Source organism: Lithobates pipiens, unplaced genomic scaffold (genome assembly GCF_037356315.1).
Source record: "Lithobates pipiens isolate NorthernLeopardFrog02 unplaced genomic scaffold, aLitPip1_a1.2 Scaffold_13, whole genome shotgun sequence".
NCBI lineage: Eukaryota > Metazoa > Chordata > Amphibia > Anura > Ranidae > Lithobates > Lithobates pipiens.
The window spans coordinates 283,794,051-283,820,576 of NW_027507718.1; the positions used below are offsets into that span (position 1 = coordinate 283,794,051).

Here is a 26,526-nt window from a genome sequence, read left to right on the forward strand (position 1 = left end):
TGGTTAAGAATTTGACATGTCAGCGCTGAAAGTTACAGTTATAAGTTACATTTGGAATTAAAATGTTTTTTATTTTATATGACTGCCATTATTGTCTTATCAGTTGGATACATTTTTCCTTGTTTAACATAGATGCAGATTTATGTTTCTTTTTATGCACAATTCCAAGTTCAATAACTATTATATATTCTTCTAGCTGCAAGATCACTAATTTTAAGTGATTTAGTATTAATATATGTTAGTTTTATTTTTAAACTCAGTTATTTTAAACCGTTATTAAAAGAGATATCAGTGTATACCATCAAACACCAAACCCTTCAATAATATATTAAATAGTTACAAAAAAGATATCATACTTACAGGTGGTCCTGTGAAGGGATAAAACAGAAAAAGAAGGAAATAAAACAAAAATTAGAAACCTCATAAAATAACACAAAAGAAAAAAAAAAGCAATATACTGCATGTCTAGTAGTGTTCAACATGTGCTTTCTCTGTTATTAAAAAATATTTTGTGCCTTTCTACCTTGTATATTAGATGTTGAAGATATATCACCATTTAGAATAATAGGCTTTGCCTTAAGAAAGACCAAAATCATTAACTTACTGTAATCATTACAATAATTTACCAATCCTGAATCCATTATAATAACTCCAGTAGCTTTGCAATGAATTTTTCAAAGATTTTCAATGTTTCTGCACTAGCGTTTTCAGTGTTTTTAAGTGTTTGTTTTCAATGGGACCAAAAACATAGAAAAATGCTGGGGAGCCAAGTTTTTGAGTGTTTAGCTGCATTTTTAGGCATTTTTTGACATGAGAGTGTTTTTACAGCTGAAAAACTCTTCTCTAGTTACATAGTTACATAGTAGGTGAGGTTGAAAAAAGACACAGGTCCATCAAGTCCAACCTATGTGTGTAATTATATGTCATCTATATGTGTATTTTTTTTTTTTTTTTTTACAGCCAACAAACACCCCAGCCAAAAACAGATGACAACAGCCTATATGTGCATTGACACATAGAATAACATCATGGAGAGTTTATTGACTGTAGAAAAAAACAAAAGCCAAAAACAGCAGCTGTAAAAAAATGTCCAAAATTGTCCAGTGTGCATGAGGCCTAAGTGTCTAGAAGTGGCCAACAACAGGGGCAAAAATAAAACCTTTGCAAGTAACTGGTAGTTTTAGGGCCATTGACAATACATTTTCATATTACATTACATTATATTACAAAGTAGCAATTATTACTCTTCCAAGATTATATATTATGAGGCTGCTCTCGGTTACAAAATGTGCCTTTTTAGTGAAACAATGAAAACAATATTGCCAGCCTAAACCTTTACTTTTTGTCTTTAGCAATGTGAATTTTCCAATCAATGATTTCAATTAGCCTGTGTGTATTACATATAGTGATCTGGTTTTCACTGAAAGATCCCACAGATGCAACTTTAATTCTCTTTTCCCAGTGACTTTTTTATTGGAATTTATTGGAAAGTTAAGTCAAACAGCAGTAAATATATTTCATTTGCAGGAAAGAAAATTAACGTCTAACACAAAATCTGTTTTATTAGAGCTGGCGGGCACATTTTATTTTTTATAACGGTCTAATGTATTGGCGCAGCTTATTTACCAGATATATGTATAAGAGTATTTTATTCCCTTCAATTTGCAGGTGCAGACTGCAGCAGTCACCATTAAATGAATAAATGTTCAATTATTACACTGAAGGATAATAAAAAAAAATACAAAATGTGTACCAATAATTTGCTCTCCTTCTGCAAAACAGGTTTTTACATGATTTCTAAGTGAATCTTAATTCATATAAAATATCTCTTCACCACTGGCTTTCAAAAGAGAATGACGGGTTATGTTCATACTACATTATTCTCTTCTGCTACTGTATGTTTTTTTTATTTTGTGAATGACAAACCATGTGTCTGCCACATGGTACCACCGACAGCAGCTGGTGATTTTATGAAATGTGCTCTGCACATGCCACGCATTGTGGTGGGGCTGCATTGCCAAATAAATTACAGGTGCATTTTTGCGCTGCCTTAAAGTGGTTGTAAACCCTGTACAACCACTTTTACCTACAGGTAAGCCTATATTAAGGCTTACCTGTAGGTACTGGAAATATCTCCTAAACCTGTACGGTTTAGGAGATATTTACCATATACGCCTGCGTTGACGTTATCGGCGCATGCGCACTGAAGAAAGGGAACGATCGTGATGTTTCTAAAGGGCTTGATGCATACTAGCCCATTAGGCTTTTACTTTGCAGGGGAAAAAGAGGAAGTAAAACCCATCAGAGTTTACTTTCTCTTTAATGTAACACATCCCAGTACACAATAAATAATGCAGCAATGTGTATGAGCCCTAAAAGCTGTTTTAATATTATTAATGCCTTAAAGGGATGATAAACCCAAAAAACAAAAATGTAATATATTGCAGCTTACCAATCTTTATATGTGGTGGCTGCATTCATTTTCTTTATTTTTTTTTTATCACCTGGTGATCTGGCCAGTAATGCACCTCCTGTATTAGGCTTCATGTACACTACAGCTCCTAAACTTGAGTTTTTGAGTTTCTTTCATAAAAGCCTATGGGGTTGATTTACTAAAGGCAAATCCACTCTGCACTGCAAGTGCACTTGGAATTGCAGTCACTGTAGATCTGAGGGGAAGATCTGAAATGAGTGGAAGCTCTGCTGATTTTATCATCCAATCATGTGCAAGCTAAAATGCTGTTTTTTTATTTTCCTTGCATGTTCCCCTCGGATCGGCTACATCGGCTGCACTTCCAAGCGCACTTGTAGTGCAAAGTGGATTTGCCTTTAGTAAATCAACCCCTATGTGTCCATGTACACATAGGCTTTTACCAGAATTTAAGAGCAAATGCAGTTAGGGGAGGTTCAACCTCAAACAGCCTCTCCTGAATGTGAAAGAACCGCCTGCGGGATAGGAACATTTTGACTGCTGGCCGCAGGAGACCGCAAAACGTGGCAAAGGTTTTGCATTTTCCCACGGACATGGTAAATCACAGTCAAGTGCACATGAAGCCTCAGAGTGCCCCACTCACAATGAAAAAGCACAGGCGCACCTTTGGACAGCAGCTTTGCCAGCCTGGGGAGGGAAGTGTTAGATGTACTAGCAGATGTAGATGCAGTAGGGTCCCTTTCACACAGGCATTTTGAGCAGGTCTGGGGGAAGAGATTATTAGATGTACTAGCAGATTTAGATACACTAAGGCCCCATTCTCACAGGCATTTTGAGCCTGTCAGTTTTTCAAACTGACCTACTTGGAAGGTCCACTGAGCCCCATGAACAGGCGGATGTAAACAGACTTCTGGATCCGACCTGGTCCTTTTCTATTTTGGTGGCTCGGAACGGAGGTAGCCTGATGTAAATGGACAGTCCATTTACACCTGGCTGCCATAGTGCTCAGTGTAAATCTCTGCATAAATTGAATGGGCACAGATGTTACATCCATCCTGCTCTGATCAGCAGATCTGCTCACAGACTCACAGACTCTGCTTCGTGTGAAAGGGCCTAACAAATTGAAGCCAAACCCCAGCTCACGCTGCAGTTACATAGCCAGTCACAGTAGACAATTTTTTTTCCTTCTGGGATAAATGTTTTACATGAATAAATAGAATCTGATGATTGTAAGCATGATTGTAAGCACCCCTGTCAGTAGCAAATGGTTTCTCTCAACAGTCCAACTGCTACATTTGGGCAGCTTGTTCTGTTGAAAAACAACAGATTTACTGACTGGATCCCCAAATAAAATAAATAAAAAGAAAGCTTAAAAAAAGAAAACAAATGCAGCCATCACATCTAAGAATTGGTAAGCTGCAATATATCAAATGTTTGCTTTTTAGGTTTAATATTACCCAATAAGCAAAAAGTAAATGGGACTCATATGTTAGACAAGCATCATATGCATCACTTGAATATGGAAATTCTAAAGGATGAGTCATCTCTATATATTCTTCTAACAATGATCAAACACTTTCCCTTTTTCACAGTATATATATATATATATATATATATATATATATATATATATATATATATATATATATATATATATATATATATATATATTTATTTATATATGCACAATAGTTCCCTCTACTTTGTATACGCTGTGGCTTTTTTTTTTTTTTCTTTTAGTGTATAACAGTAAAATACTGCTTGATGCCAGCTACTGACTAATAGTAAGTACTGGGAAATCTGTGTTAATATGTTTTCTACATCAGTAGACATTTGGCGAATATACCTAAGTTTTACAATGTGTTGTATGTTTTGAGACAGACAAAAGAGGCCAGAGAGAAAGTCCACACACAAGGCCATTCTGTTAAAGTGACAACAACTACTAGAAGCGTGAGAATTCACTGGGTCAATGGGCAAGAGAGTATACTATACTACGTGTATGCATACAAACTACTTTCATGAAAAAAGCCTAAGAGTAAGACCAAAGAAAGAGCGCTTACCAGGTTCCCCTCTTCTACCTCTTTTGCCTCTTTGTCCTGGAGGACCTAAAATCAAAACAGAAATATGTTGTTAGTTTTGGCAATTAAATAAAAATGAATCATTTAATTGGAAAACACATGTAGGTTTTTCACCATTGGGCTTTATTTGGCTTTCTACACAAAAAACACAACCACGCTTTATTCCTAGAATTCAAATCGCTTCAAAGCCTGACATAAGCATTACAGAATTAGCCATGCCTGTATTATATCTATATACATGCTATTCTGACCTTGTCAGCACTTGAACCTTTGACCTCTCTGTCAAAGCATTTGCAGAGTCTGGAGCCCAAGAAATTATATCTGAAAGTCATTTCAAGACTTTTCTATTAGAGTTCTTGACAAGCAATTATTTACTGGGTTATTCATTATGAAAGAAATGTAGATTGAAGACTTAAAAAACACACACAGAGAAAATGATTAACACCTACAGGCTACAAAACTAATAGCAAGATCAAAACATCAAAAGCAGTACATGAAATAGTGTCAAGGTTGACTATGGAGGACATCTACATTAAAGTCATTTAAAATAAATTTAAACCCTATATTTATTAATGCTGAAAGCATTATGAATTAAAAACAATTGATATTTTTAAAATAAAATGTTTTCAAGTTTCAGTGTTCCTGATCTCCTGTAGCCTCTTTGCAGTGTCGCATTGTCTACATGCACTTCAGCAATGGCAGCATGGAATTCCTCAGGTAGGTTTCCTGGTAGTGACACCAGTGGGCCATGTTTGTGTAATTTGTGTTGAAATAACCACTAGTAGTCGTCATCGAGAGTCCATGAGGCAAGGGAGCAATTAAAGACAGTGCAGAAGCACAATTAGTAGACATGGACAAACCATTGTCACCCTCTAACAAGAAGTGCCTTATCAGAGACCGTCATGGCAGGGTTACTAGTTTTTTTTTTAAATTAAGGCTGTAGGTTTAAAAAGATTACAATCAATTTGGAAATAAAAATAAAATGTTAAATGTTAAACCTTTTGTAAGGACCAAGATACTGGAAAGCATGCATTTCTTTAGCATTTGAATCTCTTTAGGTTATTGCTTCAGTATTTTTTATATTTTTCAGAGTGAACATGCTAATCCTATGGAACTCATAGTCATGGGATGACAGAAGCTTGAGTTGGCTGAATTGGGCAGAAATCTCAGGTTTATAGGAGTCTCTTAAGCCAGCTGAGTACCTGCTGTTGAGGTGAACAGTTTATTGGGCCAGTAAGAAAACCTGTCTCGGGCTCTTTTGTCCCTTCACTACTAAGCTAACGCTAGCTCATGCACTGTTCTGACCCCTCTAGTAGCTAGCTGCCTTTACTCCTTTAGCCTGAGTGCTATCAGTTGTTGACTCATGTACTGGTAAATCTATGTGCATGCCCAGATATGGACAATAAAATATGTTCCTAATAAGCAGCAAAAAAGCTTTAATATGAACTAATCCCAACCATAAAGTGTAAGTCCACCCTAAAACTAAAATCCCTGCATCTACAGACATGTACATTCTATCAATAACCTATCTAGCCCTGTAAAGAAGAAATTAGTATACATACCTTTTCTGAAGCCAATCCGACCCGGTCTCCAGCGGCGGAAGCTCTTCAGAGGACACAGCCGACAACAGTTGTGAAATGAATGGAGAGTGACATCACCCATAGAGTTACTATGGGGCTTCTGTTGTCAGTCGTGTCCTCTGCACTCGCCTCCGCAGTGAAACCACAGATAACAGCTCAACGTGGGATCGGGTTGGAATGGCTGCACTAAAGGTATGTATATGTTTTTTTCTTTACAGGGCTAGATAGGTTAGTGTCAGATCATTGATGTCTGTAGATGCAGGGACTTTAGTTTTAGGGCGGACCTCTACTTTAATAGCTGCGTGTACTGTGAAATAATTCATTCTTAAAAATAAACTCTTGGATCTTAACAAAGTTTCCAAAGATGGGTATCATTCAGTTTTATAACAGCTTAGAAGCACCTGTTGTGTATTTGCATTAGGCCGCGTACACACGCGGGGACTGTTCGCTCAACTTTGTCCGTCAAACAGTTTCAGCGGACAGTCCGCTCAAAATTAGCATGGACGGACTTGCCCACACACGACGAACGAACAGTCCGCTGAAACCGTGCGCGATGACGTGAACGGTACGTACGACGGGACTAGAAAACGGCATCCTATACACTGCAATGCAACCTTCGGCGTGTAAATTCTTTCTGAGCATGCGCGAGACTTAGTTTGACGAACAAGCCTACACACGGGCGGACTGTCCGCTCAAACCAAGTTTCAGCGGACAGTTTTTCGGAATTTCCGAAAAACTTTGTTTGTCAGACTGTCCGCTGAAACTGTCCGCTGAAAGCCCACACACGAGCGGACTGTCCGCCGAAACACTGTTCAGCGGACAAAGTTGAGCGAACAGTCCCCGCGTGTGTACGCGGCCTTACAGGCCTGGCAGGTTGCCAACATTCTTGTGCAATAGAAAATAACTAACATTTCGGTGCCCCTGTTGCAAAATTTAAAGATACATTTCTCCACAGTGCCTATAGCTACAGAGAACTTGTTTTAAAGCACTTTTATGGTTTCTTTAGAATATGTACTTGCTTATATGTAGTGTGTGTAGCCTGGGAGCAGGTTCAGTTTGCAAATCTTAATCAAATTAGATTATACATCAGCTATCACTCACAGTGGATTTTTTCCTGTGCTGTATATTTCTTGTTATTTATGTAACTCTCAATAAAGTACTAGTCTAACTAAACTCCCAACTGAGTCTGACCATGATTTATCCAAACCACCCCATTGGTGAATCAGCCTTTCCTTACACCAGTGTTAACACTATTAATATACTGTGCATGCTGCTTTTTGTAATCAGAAAATATTTTGTGAAACAAAAAAAAAACAAAAAAAAAGAAAATATACAAATAATTTTCAATTATTTATTAAAAGTAATAAAGAAATCAGAAATATCATTTAACTTAATCTAACTTACACGGTTCAAAAAAGTGCAATATGTTCTACTTACCTTAATAAGTTATGAACTGCATTTGCATTGTAGGCAAAAATATATTTTGCATACACAATAGACAATTCCATTGGTTCATTTATTCAAATATATGAACGCTTCAGTCCAACACTGAAGAAATGACACTTTGCTACAATGTAAAGTAGTGAGTGTACAGCTTGTATATCAGTGTAAATTTGCTGTCCCCTCAAAATAACTCAACACACAGCCATTAATGTCTAAACCACTGGCAACCAAAGTGAGTACACCCCTAAGTGAAAAGATCCAAATTGCGCCCAATTATTATTATTATTATTATTATTATTATTATTATACAGGATTTCTATAGTGCCAACAGTTTGTGCAGCACGTTACAACATGAGGGCAGACAGTACACTTACAGTACAAATCAATACAGGAGGGATCAGAGGGCCCTGCTCGTTAAAGCTTACAATCTAGAAGGGAGGGTCAAGTGGAACAAAAGGTAATAACTGTAGGGGGTGACCTTAAAGTCCTGGAGGCGAGCATGGGAGGAGGTGACGAGGGAGCAAGAGAGCAATTAGCCCTTTTCCCTCCGCGATGTCATGTGATACATTAGTGCTACAAATTCTCTGGGTGTGAATGGGCAGCAGGTGTGTTAAATTTGGTGTTATCGCTCTCACTTTTTTATACTGGTCACTGGAAGTTCAACATGGCACCTCATGGAAAAGAACTATTTGAGAATCTGAAAAAATAAATTGTTGCTCTACATAAAGATGGCCTAGGCTACAACAAGATTGCCAAGACTCTGAAACTGATCTGCAGCACGGTGGCCAAGACCCTACAGCGGTTTAAAAGGACAGGTTCTATACAGAACAGGCCTCAGAAGTTGAGTATACGTGCTCAGTATCTTATCCAGAGGTTGTCTTTGGGAAACGTATGAGTGCTGTCAGCATTGTTGCAGAGGTTGAAGGGTGGGGGGGGGTCATCCTGTCAGTGCTCAGACCATATGCCGCACATTGCATCAAATTAGTCTGCATGGCTGTCATCCCAGAAGGAAGCCTCTTCTAAAGATAATGCACAAGAAAGCCCACATTTTGCTGAAGACAAGCATACTAAGGACATGGATTACTGGAATCATGTCCTGTGGTCTGATGAGACCAAGACAAACGTATTTGGTTCAGATGGTGACAAGCGTGTGTGGCGGCAACCAGGTGAGGAGTACAAAAGACAAGTGTGTCTTGCCTGCAGTCAAGCATGGTGGTGGGAGTGTCATGGTCTGGAGCTGCATGAGTGGGGCTGACACTGGAAGCTTCAGTTCATTGAGGGAACCATGAGTGCCAACATGTACTGGTACATACTGAAGCAGAGCGTGATCTACTCCCTTTGGAGACTGGGCCACAGGGCAGTATTCCAACATGATAATGACCCCAAACATGCCTACAAGATGACCACTGCCTTGCTAAAGAAGCTAAAGATAAAGGTGATGGACTGGCCAAGCATGTCTCCAGACCTAAACCCTATTGTGTATCTGTGGGGCATCCACAAGCGGAAGGTGGAGGAGCGCAAGGTCTCTAACATACACCAGCTGCGTGATGTCGTTGTGGAGGAGCAGAAAAGGACTCCAGTGGCAACCTATGAAGCTCTGGTGAACTCCATGCCCAAGAGGGTTAAGACAGTGCTGGAAAGTAATGGTGGCCACACAAAATATTGACACTTTGGGCCCAATTTGGAAATTTTCACTTAGGAGCGTACTCACTTTTGTTGTCAGCGCTTTAAACATGGCAATGGCTCTGTGTTGAGTTATTTTGAGGGAACAGCAAATTTACACTGTTATACAAGCTGTACACTCACTACTTTACATTGTAGCAAAGTGTAATTTCTTCAGAGTTGTCACATGAAAAGATATAATAACATAATTAAAAAAATGTGAGGGGTATACTTTGTGAGATACTGTAGATAAAAGCCAGCAATGTTTCATAATGACCACTCATTGAAGTCATAAATCAGCAAAAAAGCACCTAAATTTCGAGAGTACACAAACCATTTTTCTCAATGACAGATGGGAGACCCCATCTATTAGAGCCTATGCTTGTCTACTCTCAAAATGTTGTATTTTTTGCTAGTATGGGAATTCAGAAAATGGTGCTGACTTTTCTCTACCTTTTGATTCTTATTTCTGGCTGTGTCCCAATGATGGACAATAGCTATCTATCGCTTCCTTTGATGACCAGGACAGGAAGTGTGGGGAATATCTCCATTAGGTGAACAAAAAAACAAACAATCAGTGTTGATGGGAGAATGCCTCCTACTATTGTGTATTGTGTTCTCTCAGTGTGAGGGGGGGGGGGGGGTCAGGCATTGGTGCGTGGAGCCTTACCAGCAGTGGGCAGAGAACAATGATTACTGTTAGTGGCTATAGTTGCCGGCAGTAATCGAATGTAAAAAATCCAACAGGCTAGTTGTACCCAGGTTGGATACAACCAGCCTCATTCAAACATGGATCGAATTTTGGTGGGCCCCTGCTGAACCAGCTGAATTTCAATCCATGTATGGTACAATCTGATTGTATCTTTGTGCGATCTAAATTTGCCAAAATACATTTTGTAGCTAATCAGACAGGCCATCACAGTACATTTCTGTTTGTAGAATTTCAGAAGATTGTACAATCAGACTATATAATGCAGGGGGTGTCAAATTCAATGGACAATGGCCACTCTGGCTACAAAAGAGAGAGCCACATGACAAGGCCTGGCAAGCCGGATTTGGCCCGTGGGCCTTGTGTTTGGCATATGTGGCATAATGTATGATCAGCTTTAGAGCTTTGCCAAGTTTAATGGTGACTGGGCTAAAAAATGGAAAATTATCCAACAATAGCTCAGATAGCAGTAAAAAAAAAAAAAAATGACAGGGGTTTCCAAGCTATCCTTGAAAAGAAATCCTGCTGTTTTTCTATTTGAAAGTACAGCATTGATAGCAATGAATTCTGATGCAGCAGTGACATGTGTTACATCATAAACACTTTTTTACAGCGTTATAGATCCAAAATTAATTCTCATCTTTTGCCTAAAAAAAGTACAACATTGTATTTTTCCTTAATAACACTTTCCACTCCATTTGCTCTTATTTTTTTATGCACATTATTCCCTGACTTGGATCACCAGGGATCTCCAATATTTTCTACCTCGCATATACTGACAAATTAGCAGGAATCTTGCAATTAAGCTGCAGGTTTTACACTTGCGAATCCTAAATAAAAACTGCAAAACTTGTCATTTACTAACCCCTTCATAAAATTGTTTATTCTGATTTTATAACACATTTCTTCAAAATGAATACTAATCTGGGAGTATATATCTAATGTTTTCTCTAATAATATAGCGTGCTCTATTAGTGTGACGGGAGGAAGGAGGATTAACTATCAAAGTTTCCCAGGTTTCTAAACTGGGTTAAAAGTACACCACATTTCCTAAGGAAAACACTCTTCCATTGAAAAGGTTTTTTTTAAATCTATTACACTGATTATATACATGCAGTTAAAATACCTTCTTAATATCTGTGGGCTGTCGCGGAGTATAATTAATTCCATACCCCTGCATTCTGTCACCCTTTCCTCACCAACTTCAAATAATTTGGAGTGTATAATTGAGTGAAGTGACCGTAAAATCTTAAGGTTTTTTTTTGGACCGTGGTATACATAATGTGAAAATTACAGCATGAAAACATTGAAACATTAGGCAGAAAAAACATTTGCTGTAAAATATTACATGGTTGATAGCTGGTCTGGGTTTTTAGTAATTACACTGCACTCTCCATGGTCTGGCTAAAGAAAACATGTGGTTGATGATACTTGTATGTATTCATGCATGTATGTATGATTTTAAAACCAAAAAAAAACATGCTGATATATTAGGGCTACCTTACTAAAGAAGTCATTTTTACTCATTTTTTTAGCTCAGAGGGAATTTCTGTTATGTTGGAAGAAAAAAATCTTGATGTGCCTAAACTCATTGAAATACATGTTAAGGCTAGGCAAGTTTAGTGCTTGAGCATTGTTTCATTTCATTGGCTAGAAGAAATTATTATTCTGGCCAATAAAATGAATTAATGCCCAACGCGTTTACAAAAATTCAGATATAGGTGCGTTTTTGATGCTGCTTTTCTCCGGAGAAAGGTGTTCTGGAAAGCTGGACAAACACACAGGGGGTTATTTACGAAAGGCAAATCAACTTTGCGCAGCAAGTGCACTTGGAAGTGCAGTTGCCCTAAATCTAAGGGGTAGATCAAAAATGAGTGGAAGCTCTGCTGATTTTATCATCCAATCATATACAAGCGAAAATGCTGTTTTTTATTTTCCTTGCATGTCCCCCCTCAGATCTACAGCGACTGCACTTCCAAGTGTACTTTCAGTGCACAGTGGATTTTCCTTTAGTAAATAAACCCACAGTGTGCATGAGGCCTAAGAGTAGACCCATATTGAAATATTGGTTTAAGCCTTTTGCTTTTGCAAAATAAAATTATTTTAATGCACAAACACAATATAATCACCTTTTCTTTTTTTGTGATATATATAAAATTAGGTTGTGTCTAATTAGCCCAGCTTTCCTATGTGTGTGTATGGGGGAAGGGGGCTTTTATATTTCTGAGGATCGATTTTTTAAATTTTAAAGTTAAAGTTATCTTTAAAGCAGTATTGAACCCAAAACCAAAAATGTCATATATTTCAGCTTACCAACCATTAGATGCAGTGGCTGCATTTGTTTTTCTTTTCATATGCTTTTCTTTTTTCACCTGACAATCTGGCCAGTAACACATGTCTTGCATTAGGCTGGGTTCACACAACAAAATGCAGGTCTATTTTCACTACAAAATTCCAGAGTAGCTGTTTACCAATTCAGCTGTTATTTAGCTATGGTTCTGATGCAAGCTTTAAGAGCAGGCAGCCACCAGAGACTTTAACAATAGCTGGTTGCTAAGGGGCGGGCAGGAAATCCGGCCACCGCGTCCTTAACAACCAATGGCTACTCAGCTGTCAGTGGGTTCCCCAATTACTCCTTAGCTGTCAGTGGGTTCCCCAATGACTCCTCAGCTGTTAGTGGGCACCCCAATGACCCCTCAGCAGTCAGTGGGTTCCCCAATGACTCCTCAGCTGTCAGTGGGTTCCCCAATGTCGCCTCAGCTGTCAGTGGGTACCCCACTGACAACTGAAAGTGAAACAAAAGAATTGCCGTCAATAAAATTGGAGAAAAACCGTTCTGGGCCCCCCTCCCCCCATCCATACCAGGCCTTTCAGGTCTGGTAGGCATTTTAAGGGAAACCCCATGGCAAAATTTTAAAAATGGCGTGGAGTCCCCCCCAAATCCATACAAGACCCTTAAGTCTGGTGTGAATTTTGCAGGGAACCCCATGCCAAAATTGTAAAAATCCATACCAGACCCTTATCCAAGCATTTAGCCTGGCAGGCCAGGAAAGGGAGTGTGAGTGAGTAGGGGTACAATATACCCCAACCATTTCACATTTGGGAGTCAGGATGTGGGGCCCCCCTTGTTAAAGAGGGCTTCCAGATTCTCATAAGCCCCCACCAACAGACACAACCTCTACCCCAAAGCTCCCCCTCATGTTGAGGGCTTGTGGCCTGGTATGGTTCGTTGGGTGTTCTCTTGCTCCCCCTTTTCCTGGCCTGCCAGGCTGCATGCTTGGAAAAGGGTCTGATATGGATTTGGGGGGTACTCCAGGCCTTTTTTATTTTGGAAAATTTATTATGGAAAAATTTGATTTTTTTCATTTTTTTATTGGATACGTTTTAAAGCAGAAAATAACATTTTTTTTTTTTTAAATTGTTTGTCTTTTTTGTTTATAGCACAAAAAATAAAAAGCACAGAGGCGATCAAATACCACCAAATGAAAGCTCTATTTGTGGGAAAAAAAGGACATACATTTTATTTAGGTACAGCATTGCATGGCCGTGCAATTGTCAGTTAACCTGACAATGTGCCGTATCCCAAAAAATGGCCTGGTCATGAAGGGGGTAACTCTTCCGCAGGGTAACTGGTTAAAAGACTTCTAAATGGCTACAGACACTGGCACTTTTCTCATCAGAACACCGAAAGTGCATCATGTGATTATAATAAAGGCTGACCCTCCTGTTCAAAATCAGGAAATCCTTCATTTGCAGGGATTTCCTCTAATTTTCTGTTTGGCTATTGGACAGGAAGTGAAGGGATATCACCCCAATGGGACACATATAGCGAAAAAAATCTGACAGGTGTTATATCCCACCTTTACTCTGCCCGAAATGAAAAAAAATAAGTTTTGCCTAAAGGTTTACTTTGAAATAATCTCATAACTGACTGTATTCAGGTTTTTCAAAATCTTATATTATGAAACATAAGAGAATTTTTCTGAAGAGATTTAGGTAAATATCTGCTAATTTCTTACATGGTTCTTGTTTAGGTCTTATTGCTTTTTTCTTCTGCTTGGGTGTTGGAAATGTTAAATTTTCCTACAGGAAGATAATTGGTGGCATAGAACCATCAGATTTAACCCCCTCTGCAAAAAGACGTTTAGTGGATCTTTCAGTGGTACATAATAATTATGAAAAAAAATAAAAAATGTACACATACATTAGAAATATTTTATGTGTCAATACATTTTCCTACAAAGGTAAATGTTTAAATTGTAGATTTCTCTACAATGAGAGAGTGTGTTCTAGGTTATAACTTCCTGCACATAGCCAACTAGTTTGCCTTTTGATCACTGGGCATGCAAAGAAAACAGATCGAGCGAAAAGTAAAATAAACAGTAATATAAACCTGGAAAGATTCTGTAAAAATCTTGCGCGTCTAAAAAACATATAAAAGAGAAATACCTTAATAAAAGCAAGCTGCTACTCTTTTCATCTCCCCATTGGCCCGAACCTAACTCCTCTTTCATTGTGACATTCATTTTATTTAGTCTGCAGGAAGCAGTGTGTTGAAAGGAACAACGGGGCACCTTGTTGGAGGTGGAATGGGGAGTTCTGGCATTCACCGCTCTAAAGATTAGGCTACTTCTGTTTGCATCTGAGAGAACTGTGCAGATATAGCTCCGCACTTGAAAAAATCCTGTCAAAGGTCCTAAAATGTCACTGAAGGGAAAAGGAAAATGCTGCACTTGTGTGTGTGGGCTAATGAAGTCTGTCGCTGGCAATCAAAGGATTCGTTTTTCGAAGAAAAGCAGCAGCAAGCCCTCAAAGGGACAGCTGAATTGAGAATATCTCTCATCAACGTTGACACTGTTTCGTAATGACCACATACAACTGTGTTCTTGAAAATGTCATGTTTCTTGCAGCTACGGTGCCAAAAAAAAAGGACTAACTGCTTTTCCAAATCTGAGCATGCATGATTCTTCTCGGAGGTTATTTCACGGCATACATGTATATGATGTCACATCCACGGTAGCTGCAAACACTCACAAGATGTCATCATTTTTCCATCACGGATGAACTGTGAATACCAGGCACGGCACTATTTCTAAAACAGACTGCATCTGACAATAGCTCATTGTAACATTGCCATGGTTTGACAAAGGGCCAAGATTGGAAGGCACAGTGTCAATATGTCATCCATACAATGACATATTAATGCCATGGGATTCTAAGACAAGTACTGTTGGTTAAACGTCGCTCCTGATTTTAATACAGAGAAAATACAGACATTGATTTTCTATTTTAGTGATAATAACAGTATGTCTCGTCTGAAATTATCAGAGAATGGCTGTCACTAGAAAATGAAGCGGAAATACAGTTCCTTGCAAAAGTATTCACCCCCCCCCCCCCTTGGCATTTTGCCTATTTTGTTACATTACAGCCTTTAGTTCAATGTTTTTTTTTAACCTGAATTATATGTGATGGATCAGAACACAATAGTCTAAGTTGGTGAAGTAAAATTAGAAAAATATATATCTAAAACAATTTTTCAGAAATAAAAAACTGATAATTGGCATGTGCGTATGTCAACCCCCCCCCCCCCCTTTTTTTATAAAGCCCATAAAAAGCTCTGGTGTAACCAATTACCTTCAGAAGTCACATAATTAGTACTGAAATGATGTCCACCTGTGTGCAATCTAAGTGTCACATGATCTGTCATTACATATACACACCTTTTTGAAAGGCCCCAGAGGCTGCAACACCTAAGCAAGAGGCACCACTAACCAAACACTGCCATGAAGACCAAGGACCTCTCCAAACAAGTAAGGGACAATGTTATTGACAAGTACAAGCCAGGGTTAGGTTATTAAAAAAATATCCAAATCTTTGATGATCCCTAGGAGCACCATCAAATCTATCATAACCAAATGAAAAGAACAAGCATAACAGCAAACCTGCCAAGAGATGGCCATGCACCAAAACTCACAGACCGGGCAAAGAGGGCATTAATCAGAGAGGCAGCACAGAGACCTAAGGTAACCCTGGAGGAGCTGCAGAGTTCCACAGCAGAGACTGGAGTATCTGTACATAGGACGACAATAAGCCACACGCTCCGTAGAGTTGGGCTTTATTGCGGAGTCGTCAGAAGAAAGTCATTACTTTCAACAAAAAACAAAATGGCACGTTTTGAGTTTGCGAAAAGGCATGTGGGAGACTCCCAAAATGTATGGAGGAAAGTGCTCTGGTCTGATGATTTAACCTTTTGGTCATCAAAGAAAACGCTATGTCTGGCGCAAACCCAACACATCACATCACCCAAACAACACCATCCCCACAGTGAAATATGGTGGTGGCATCATCATGCTGTGTTTTTCAGCAGTCGGGACTGGGAAACTGCTCAGAGTTGAGGGGAAGATGGATGGTGCTAAATACAGGGATATTCTTGAGCAAAACCTGTACCACTCTGTGTATGAGTTGAGGCTACGATGGAGGTTCACCTTCCAGCAGGACAATGACCCCATTCCATACTAGCACACTATGTGAAACTTACCTTAAAACAAAGCCCTCCAGCGGCACTCAGTCACCACTGACAGGGCTTCCACCTTCATCCGGTCTTCCTTCCAGGTTGGCGGGGGCTCTGGTCTTTTGATTGCATGAGCTGCGAGGACGTTACTCCCATGCGGGAGCTGATGTTCTCAGCACAGGCCTCTGAAGCACACAGGACCTTCAGAGCGCATGTGCCGGTGACATCAAGTAAATATTTCCTAAGCGGTGCACGGGACAAAGGTTTTATCTACATGAATAAAAGCTGACCACTGTAAGCACCCCTGTCAATATTACATAGTTTGTCTCAACACTATTATTGCTTGGTTTGTTAAAGTGAGTTGAAAAATAACAGACTAACTGGCTGGATCGAAAAGTAATAAAACTATGTTACAGAGAGACTGCTGTGTTAATGCTATTGACAGGCTAAATTATATATGTCATTTTAGATTTTTTCCCATACAAACAATGGAAACTACAGGAAAGATGATAGTAAAATGTTTCCTAATAAAATTATAAACAAGCAATAAATTGTTAATTGCTAAGGAAATCACACAAATAATTATTAGCAGTAAGGCAAAGCAGATATCTTGGATATTGCTCATATAAGGCCCCCTGGATATATGCTAAATTCTAAATTCTACCTTGAAGTCACAAAGTACCCATTATTGGTAATTATGCTATCAATGGTTGAATAAAAACATATGCTTAGATAACCAAAAAAAGGCAAAAGTATAATTCAAACTGATCTTATCGTCATAAGTCATAGACAAAAATATTTTTTTAGCTGTAATGTTCCCATAAAGCACAAGGTATGCAATGGCATGGCATTTGATATTTGTAATTTAAACAAATAAATAATTTTAATGAGCAGAAATTCAGAATATATACAAGCAGGAGAGAACAAAATAAGTACATCATGTCACTTCTAGTACTGTGCAAAATGTGCTGCTAAAAAAGGAAGGAAGCAGACTTCAGCATCTTGCACTGTAATCTAACATTTCAGCATGAAATATTTTGTTCCTTGGGTGTCTACTCTAATATCCAAGCCTTTCTATTTAAGAAAAAAATGTGTTCCAATGGGGATAAACCATTTCAATAAAGATAAATGAATGTATGTTACGGTATGGACAGCCAGGGAATAACTTTACACTGTAACTTCACATATCAGCTGCATGTCTCCAAAGGTTCTAGTATTGCTACAAAATATTATAGAAGCAACGTAAGGTCTAAAAAACATATTCCCTCAGGTACCAAATACAAAAGGCAAAATGGCAGGTCTATTAAAAAAAAGGCAATTTATATTCCTGAAGATATTTCAGTTTCATCAGGCAAATGCACAAGCCTCAAACCGCTACAAAGTAAAGTATTCTTTCCAGATGGCAAATGTCAGTCTGACAGGATTTGAAGTAAAATATGGCAAATATTTGTTGAGAAACCTACTTCATGTGCTTTCTATCAATCCACTGTTTCAAGAGAAAACTTGATATAATGCAAATTAATTGTCATTTAATATTCCTCCTTCAGTGGTTCTACATTTCTTTTACCTCACCTTCATGTGCCAACTATCATTAGCAACTCAAATTTTTTTTTTTTTATCAGAATACATATTTTCATGTACACACTATATATATATATATATATATATATATATATATATATATATATATATATATATATATATATATGTATATATATATATATATATATATATATGTATATATATATATATATATATATATATATGTATATATATATATATATATATATATATATATATATATATATATATGTATATATATATATATATATATATATATATATATATATATATATATATATATATATATATATATATATATATATTGAGCAAAATGATAAACGCAACACTTTTGTGTTTGCCCCTATTTATCATGAGCTGAACTGAAAGATCTACGACTTTTTCTATGTACACAAAAGGCCTATTTCTCTCAAAAATTGTTCACTATTCTGTCTAAATCTTTGTTAGTGAGCACTTCTCCTTTGCCAAGATAATCCATCCACCTCAAATGTGTGGCATATCAAGATGCTGATTAGACAGCATGATTATTGCACAGGTGTGCCTTAGGCTGGCTAGTCTAGAATGTGCAGTTTTACTGTATTGGGAGGGTTCAAAAAAACAGTCAGTATCTGGTGTGACTGGCATTTGCCTCACGCAGTGCAGCATATCTCCTTCGCATTGAGTTGCTCAGGTTGTTGATTGTGGCCTTTGGAATGTTGGTCCATTCCTCTTCAATGGCTGTGCGAAGTTGCTGGATATTGTCAGAAACTGGAACACACTGTCGTAGAAGCCGATCCAGAGCATCCCAAACATGTTCAATGGATGACATGTCCAGTGAGTATGCTGGCAATGGAAGAACTGGGATGTTTTTAGTTTACAGGAAATGTGTACAGATCCTTGCAACATGGGGCCATGCATTATCATGCTGCAACATGATGTGATGGTTGTGGATGAATGGCACAACAATGGGCCTCGGGATCTCGTCACAGTATCTCTGTGCATTCAAAATTCCATCAATAAAATGCACCCGTGTTCATTGTCCATAGCATACGCCTGCCCATAACATAACCCCACCGCCACCATGGGCCACTTGATCCACAACATTGACATTAGCAAACCGCTCACCCACACAATGCCATATAAGCTCTCAGCCATCTGCCCTGTACAGTGAATACTGAGATTCATCCATGAAGAGAACACCTCTCCAAAGTGCCAGACAACATTGGTTATGACGATGAACTGCGGTCAGGTCGAGACCCCAGCGAGGACGACGAGCATGCAGATGAGCTTCCCTGAGATGGTTCCTGACAGTTTGTTCAGAAATTCTTTGGTTATGTAAACCGATTGTTGCAGCAGCTGTCTGGGTGGCTGGTCTCAGACAATCTTATGCCGCGTACACACGATCAAACAAGCGGGTGGAAAAGTCCGGCAAACTGAAGTCCGCCAGACAATCCCCCCGTGTGTAGCCTCCGGCATACTTTTTTGACCCGAAAGTACGGCGGACTTAGAAAGTAGTTTTGCACTCCAATCTTCCCGCCGGACTCGCATTTCGGCGGACAATCCGGCCGTGTGTGTGCCAGTCTGCCGTACTTTTGAAATGAGCGGACTTTTCCCGCCTGGAGAAAAGTCCGCTCATTTCGAGCGGGTCTCCAGGTAGGCGGGGCCCGCGAAGGAGACGTCGCTGGCCCCGCCGCCTGGTATGGACTTAAAGGGGAACCCCAACGCCGAAAAAAATCGGCGTGGCGGTTCCCCCCAGGTCCACATCAGACCCTTGTCCGAGCACGCTACCCAGCCGGCCAGGAAAGGGGGGGATGAGCGAGCGCCCGCCCTCCTGAGCCGTACCAGGCCGCGTGCCCCCCACCCAAAAAGCACCTTGTCCCCATGTTGATGAGGACAAGGGCCTCTTCACGACAACAGTGGCCGTTGGTTGTCGGGGTCTGCGGGCGGGGGGCTTATTGGAATCCGGGAGCCCCCTTTAATAAGGGGGCCCGGATACCGGCCCCCCACCCTATGTGAATGAGTATGGGGTACAATGTACCCCTACCCATTCACCTGTAAAATAAAGTACAAAAAAAAACACAACACACAAGATAAAATAGTTTATTGCACAGCTCCGGGGGTCTTCCGTCTTCGGGGGTCTTCTCGCCGGACTCCTCCACTATCTTCTTGTAGCTCTTTTGTTAGCGGAGGAGCCCGGCTTTCTTCCTCGCCGCCGGCCTCTTCTTCCGACTTCGGGGGTCTTGTCCCCCTCTTCGGTTCTTCTGCCGGGCCACAGCGCCTTCTTCTAGTTCTTTTACAGGCGGTGGCCCGGTCTTCTGTCGTCGCCGCCGCCGCCTTCCATTCTTCTTCTCCTTCTTCTTCTCCTGGACATGTTGACTCGACGTTCTCTCCGGCCGCAATGCCAGGGACGTGCTGTGCGGCTACTTATATAGGGACAAGGGGCGGGGTCATCGGTTGATGTCACATGGGTTGATGTCACATGGTGACCTCGCCCCCTTACGATGCCACAGTCCCGGAGGATGCTGGGACTGTCACCATGTGACATCAGCCCATGTGACATCAACCGATGACCCCGCCCCTTGTCCCTATATAAGTAGCTGCGCAGCGCGTCCCTGGCATTGCGGCTGGAGAGAAAGTCGAGTCAACATCTCCAGGAATAGAAGAAGGAGAAGAAGAACGGAAGGCGGCAGCGGCGACGACAGAAGACCAGGCCACCGCCTGTAAAAGAGCGGTGGCCCGGCAGAAGAACCGAAGAGGGGGACAAGACCCCCGAAGTTCGAAGAAGAGGCCGGCAGTGAGGAAGAAAGCCGGGCTCCTCCGCTAGCAAAAGAGCTACAAGAAGATAGCGGAGGAGTCCGCCGAGAAGACCCCCGAAGACGGAAGACCCCCGGAGCTGTGCAATAAACTATTTTAGCTTGTGTGTTGTGTTTTTTTTTTGTACTTTATTTTACAGGTGAATGGGTAGGGGTACATTGTACCCCATACTCATTCACATAGGGTGGGGGGCCGGTATCCGGGGGCCCCCTATATTAATGGGGGCTCCCGGATTCCGATAAGCCCTCCGCCCGCAGAACCCGACATCCCTCATCAACATGGGGACAAGGTGCTTTGGGGTGGGGGGGCCGCGTGGCCCCCCTTCCCCAAGGCACCTCCCATGTTGAGGGCACGCGGCCTGGTATGGCTCAGGAGGGGGGGCGCTCGCTCGTTCCCCCTTTCCTGGCCGACCGGGTAGCGTGCTCGGACAAGGGTCTGATGTGGACCTGGGGGAACCCCCACGCCGATTTTTCCCGGCGTTGGGGTTCCCCTTTAAGTGCATACCAGGCGGCGGGGCCAGCGACGTCACCTTCGCGGGCCCCGCCTACCTGGAGACCCGCTCGAAATGAGCGGAATTTCCTTCGCGCGTGTGGGTGAGTCCGTTCATTTCAAAAGTAGGGCGGATAGTACGGCGGACTTATTTCGCCGTATTAGTCCGCTGAAAAAGTGCCGTGCGTGGGCAAGTAGCCCATTCGGAAAGTCCGATGGACAGTCTGGCGGGAAGTCCGCCAGACTAAGTCCGTCGGAAAGTCTGCTACGTGTGTACGCGGCATTAGAGGTGAAGATGCTAGATGTGGAGGTTCTGGTCTGGTGTGGTTACACATGGTCTGCGGTTGTGAGGCCGGTTGGATGTACTGCCAAATTCGTTGATGCCTTTGGAGACATCTCATGGTAGAGAAATGAACATTCAATTCAAGGGCAACAGCTCTGGTGGATATTCCCACAGTCAGCATGTCACAGTCAAAACTTGCAACATCAGTAGCATTGTGCTATGTGATAAAACTGCACATTTTAGAGCGGCCTTTTGTTGGGGCCAGCCTAAAGCACACCTGTGCAATAATCATGCTGTCTAATGAGCATCTTGATATGCCACACCTGTGAGGTGGATGGATTATCTCGGCAAAGGAGAAATGTAAATAGTATCTCACAAAAATCTCCCCTAAGTGAAAATGTCCAAATTGGGCCCAATTAACCATTTTCCCTCCCTGATGTCATGTGACTCATTAGTGTTACAGGGTCTCAGGTGTGAATGGGGAGCAGGTATGTTAAATCTGGTGATTATCGCTCTCACTCTTTCATACTGGTCACTGGAAGTTCAACATGGCCCCTCATGGCAAAGAACTCTCTGAGGATCTGAAAAAAAGAATTATTGCTCTACATAAAGATGGCCTAGGCTATAAGAAGATTGCCAAGACCCTGCAACTGAGCTGCAGCATGGTTACCAAGACCATACAGCAATTTAAAAGAGCAGGATCCACTCAGAACATGCCTTGCCATAATTTACCAAAGAAGTTGAGTGCACGCGCTCAGCGCCATATCCAGAGGTTATCTTTGGGAAATAGATGTATGAGTGCTGCCAGCATTGCTGCAGAGGTTGAAGGGGTGGGGGGTCAGCCTGTCAGTGCTCAGACCATATACTGCACACTGCATCAAATTGGTCTGCATGGCTGTTGTCCTAGACAGAAACAAGTGTCACTTACCTTAAATTTTTTTTAAATGTCAGTTAGGTCATATTGGTCTGAATAAGACTTTGCTTACACTAGCTAAAAATGCTGATGCTGAACCAATGCACCATGTGGTACAGACCTGACAGCGGGGGGTTTTACACAGAATCTGCTGCTTTCTTGTCTGGTTTTGACAACGTTGTCATTTTAACTTTGTATTATGTCGGAGGCAATTTTTCATGTTCTGTTTTTGTCAAATATACTTTAATAAAGCTATTTATAATTGACTGATTGATCCTCTCTGAAAATTTCTTTAGTCCTTCTTAAATATAAACACAATCCGCTGACTGCAGCCACCAGAATTGTGTGTAAAACTAACAGGCATCTACACAACCCCAGTAGTACCGGCACCACCCCTCCCCCCTGCACTCACACAACCGTCATGTATTCTGGGCTCCCCGTGGCCTATCTGCGGGACCGACATGTTGGGTGTTGGCGGGTGGAAGAAACAGAGAACAACAGACACGCGTCCGCTCTCCTTCCCCGCAAAGCAATATCTATGACATCACTTCCAGGTCACCCTTTCAGTGTCCTCAGCTAGCATAGCTGGGAAGGGATGTATTGGAATGTGATCTGCATTGTAATACATTCAGTGGAGCAGAGGAGACATGCAGGGTCTTTCAAACATAAACACAGCTAAACTGCGTAAACTGTTGGCGCTATATAAATCCTGTATTACAATAATAATAATAATAATGCATACGAGTTTGTTTATAGTGCGTTACAATAGACATGCATGGAAGGAGTTGAGATGCTTCAACCTCTTTCAAACTCAGCATTTCTGAAGAGCAGCAACGCAACCCAAACCCTTCATGTTTTGATAATGTGAACAGCTCTGTGCTCTGTCCATTTTATCACTTATAGAGTGCTTTACTAGGTGTCTGATTAGCAAAAAAATGTGCCTCAAATGCCTGCTTATAATTGCTAGTGTGAACAGGGCCTTACTGTACAAAGGTTAGAAAGATAAAGTTAAATTAACATACAAGATACTAAAACTACTTGATGCCCCTAAGCAGTTTGTAATTCATTAAAAATAAGATCTCCATTTTCTGCAGACATGATATGAACTTTTTGAGCCTGTATATTTAGGTTTTGTTGGCATCTGTGCGCTGTGCTGCACGATGGTGCACTGCAGTGCCATTCATTCTTAATGGCACCCGGATGCATCTTGCTAACACACATATTTTTATTTATAGTCCTTGTTTTGTCAGAGAATGAGAGCTGTTTCTTTTTTTTCCTTATGAACACAAGACATTTTATAGAAGGCATCGTATTTTTATTTTTACAGCAATACACTTCAGAAAAAAATCATAGTTTACTTGGCTTGGCAGGTCTCACTGGGTTTGTCAGTAATGGGCAATCAAGGAACATCAACACTGGTTTCATGACAGAACTCTGCCAGCTAATGGCTTGAGGTGTATATTACATACTGGACATTTCTACAGTTGTGTAAAGCGCTAGCGGTTAATTGGTAATGATTTTTTATTAGGAAATATAACCGTTCCGGATATAGGAAGCAGTTTATATAGCCCTAGTTTATGTAAACTGGGTAATTATCTCCTAGAAAACAGAACAAAAAGCAACTTTTGACGCAAAGCTTGTATACCATCCCCTTATCCCTTCAACAATATTGCCCATAAAATGACAGACCTTAGATACCCAACCTGTCAGGGCAGTTGAGCAGTGTTTATATTTTGTGGCACTCCTACCTTCTGTAAATCTGCAATTGCGCAAACTCCAGCCAAAGATATGGATGGATGTTTTGCCAACTTGGCATGTAAACTCAGCATGGATGATCCGATTGTAGCTCATAATCTTCGGTTCAGCTGTTACCTGAATGCAGGCCATTTAAAAGCACACACATACACACACACACACACACATATATATATATATATATATATATATATATATATATATATATAAAATGTTTGGGGATTCTAAGTGATTTTATAGCTGAATTACTGATTTTTTTCTTTTAAACAAAAAGTGCCAGAAAAGGCTTGGTCTTCAAGTGGTTATTCTGTGAACAAGTAAAATGGCAACAAAGATGTGCAGAGGGCAGAACTCATAGCAATCAATAACATTTCAGCTATTTGGAATTAATTAGCATGTGATGTATGCTACCCATTGGTTACTATAGTCTGTGCATGATTTTTTCTCTGTATTTCTTTATTGTTTTATTGCTATAGAAACAGTTACACATTTTCCAGTATATATAGTTAGTAGTAAACAGTACATAAAACAGCATATCTTTAAAGCAGCACTGAACTGCAAGAAGAGACTTTGGACGACTCAATGACATATTTTCTTTACATTTCCATCAGGCTGGGATACTTATCAATTGATAATCTCAATACTAACTTTAGAAGTAGATATTATTCACGCTTTGTGTGGGAGAGATGTTTCTTGGCACTGTGCATGACGTACATTCAAACAAGAAACATAGCATCAGCTTTCAGACTGCTTGGCTGTGATTAGACAGACAGGAATAGAACTTATGTTGGATGAATGGCTGTAATTTTAATTCGCTATGCATATTTAATGTGTGCCAATTAAGCTCTAATCACACCTGTGTGTTATAGGTGCACTGTGGGTGGGATTGTGTTGACATTTTTTTCCACCTTCTGCATTTTTGGCATGGTTTTCGAGCAAATTCTGTGTTACATGGGGGTGAATGATACACAACATATTTACATAAAAACAGGTGTACACAGAGCCGAGGTGTCTACACATTGCAGAAAGTGCCAAGTATGTAATGGGAATAAAGCTATGACTATATTTAGCAAGGTAAGTAAATTACCTTAAAGAATGATTACATTCTAATCTAAGCTAACTTTAATAGCTATCTACTTAGCTAGCTATAAAATAAACAGGATGCCATTGTTATTTATTTATTTATTTATTTTTTAAGGGTGAATATTCACCTTCAAAATCCTTCAGAACCATGCTCAATGCATGGCTCGGCAGCTCCCTGTAAGTGTTTTTAAAGTTGTGCACCCACATCCCAGGAATGAGCGCACTTACCTTCGCAGTTATGTGGGCAGCTCAGTGATGACTGCATAGCCTATGTAATTTAGCACTTTTTCTAAAGAAACAGGCTAAACATTGAGCAAGTAAGGAATGCATTTACAAGGTTGACAACACTACTCCTGCATAGACCCAACCACAGGTAGCACAGTCACTCTAAAATAAAAAGTAGACGATAAGGCACTTACTAATATGATCCCCAGGAGAAAAAAGAATAAAAAAGCCTGCAGAGATAAAGCCACTTTGGATGTTTAATTTATTTCATATTATGAAGAATAAAGCAGAAGTTACAACAAACAAAGGGTACTGGAACATGCAAAGCGTGAGAACACTAAAAACTCTGATGCAGAAGAAGCCAAGAGCTGTCTCCCGTCTCCACCTAATCTCTGAATCTCTTTGGGAATACATTATAACCAAGAGAGTTATGTCGTGTACATGAGGCCAGACTTTTCAACAGCAAAGGTCCGACGGAACAAATCCGTCAGACAATTCGACCATGTGTGGGCTTCATAGGACCTTTGCTGTTGAAAAATCAGACGAACTTTAGATTTAGAACATGTTTAACATTTTTCCGACGGACTCGAGTCCGGACGAAAAATCCATTCATCTGTATGCTAGTTCGACGGATGAAAACAGATGCTAGGGCAGCTATTGGCTACTGGCTATGAACTTCCTTATTCTAGTCTGATCATACGTCATTGCGGTCTAATCCATCGGACTTTGGTGTGATTGTGTGTGGCCAAGTCCGTTCGTTCAGAAAGTCCGTCGGAACTCTGCCAAAAGTCCGTTGGGAAGACCGTCGGACCTAGTCTGCCAGAAAGACCGGTAGTGTGTATGCAACATTAGAGTTGAATTCATTCTTGAAAATATTGTAGGAAAAAACTCCACCAGTAATTTGGCACTAACTGCCCAACATAACCAGTCCATGATCCAGAAGAAGCCCTGTGGGTTAGACACTTTAACCCTCGAAATCTTCCTGTTTCC

The 26,526-nt window shown here is 40.4% G+C and overlaps 1 protein-coding gene across 1 annotated transcript in view; it reads right to left on the reverse strand.

Moving 5' to 3' along the window:
- The window catches only part of COL25A1 (collagen type XXV alpha 1 chain), a 586,562-nt gene that overhangs the window by 232,774 nt on the left and 327,262 nt on the right, over positions 1-26,526 (reverse strand). The window contains exons 3-4 of the mRNA XM_077476703.1: positions 4,492-4,536; positions 361-368 (exon numbers count right to left, since the gene is read on the reverse strand). Of these exons, the coding sequence (XP_077332829.1) occupies positions 361-368; positions 4,492-4,536 (53 nt within the window). The remainder of the gene's footprint in view (positions 1-360; positions 369-4,491; positions 4,537-26,526) is intronic.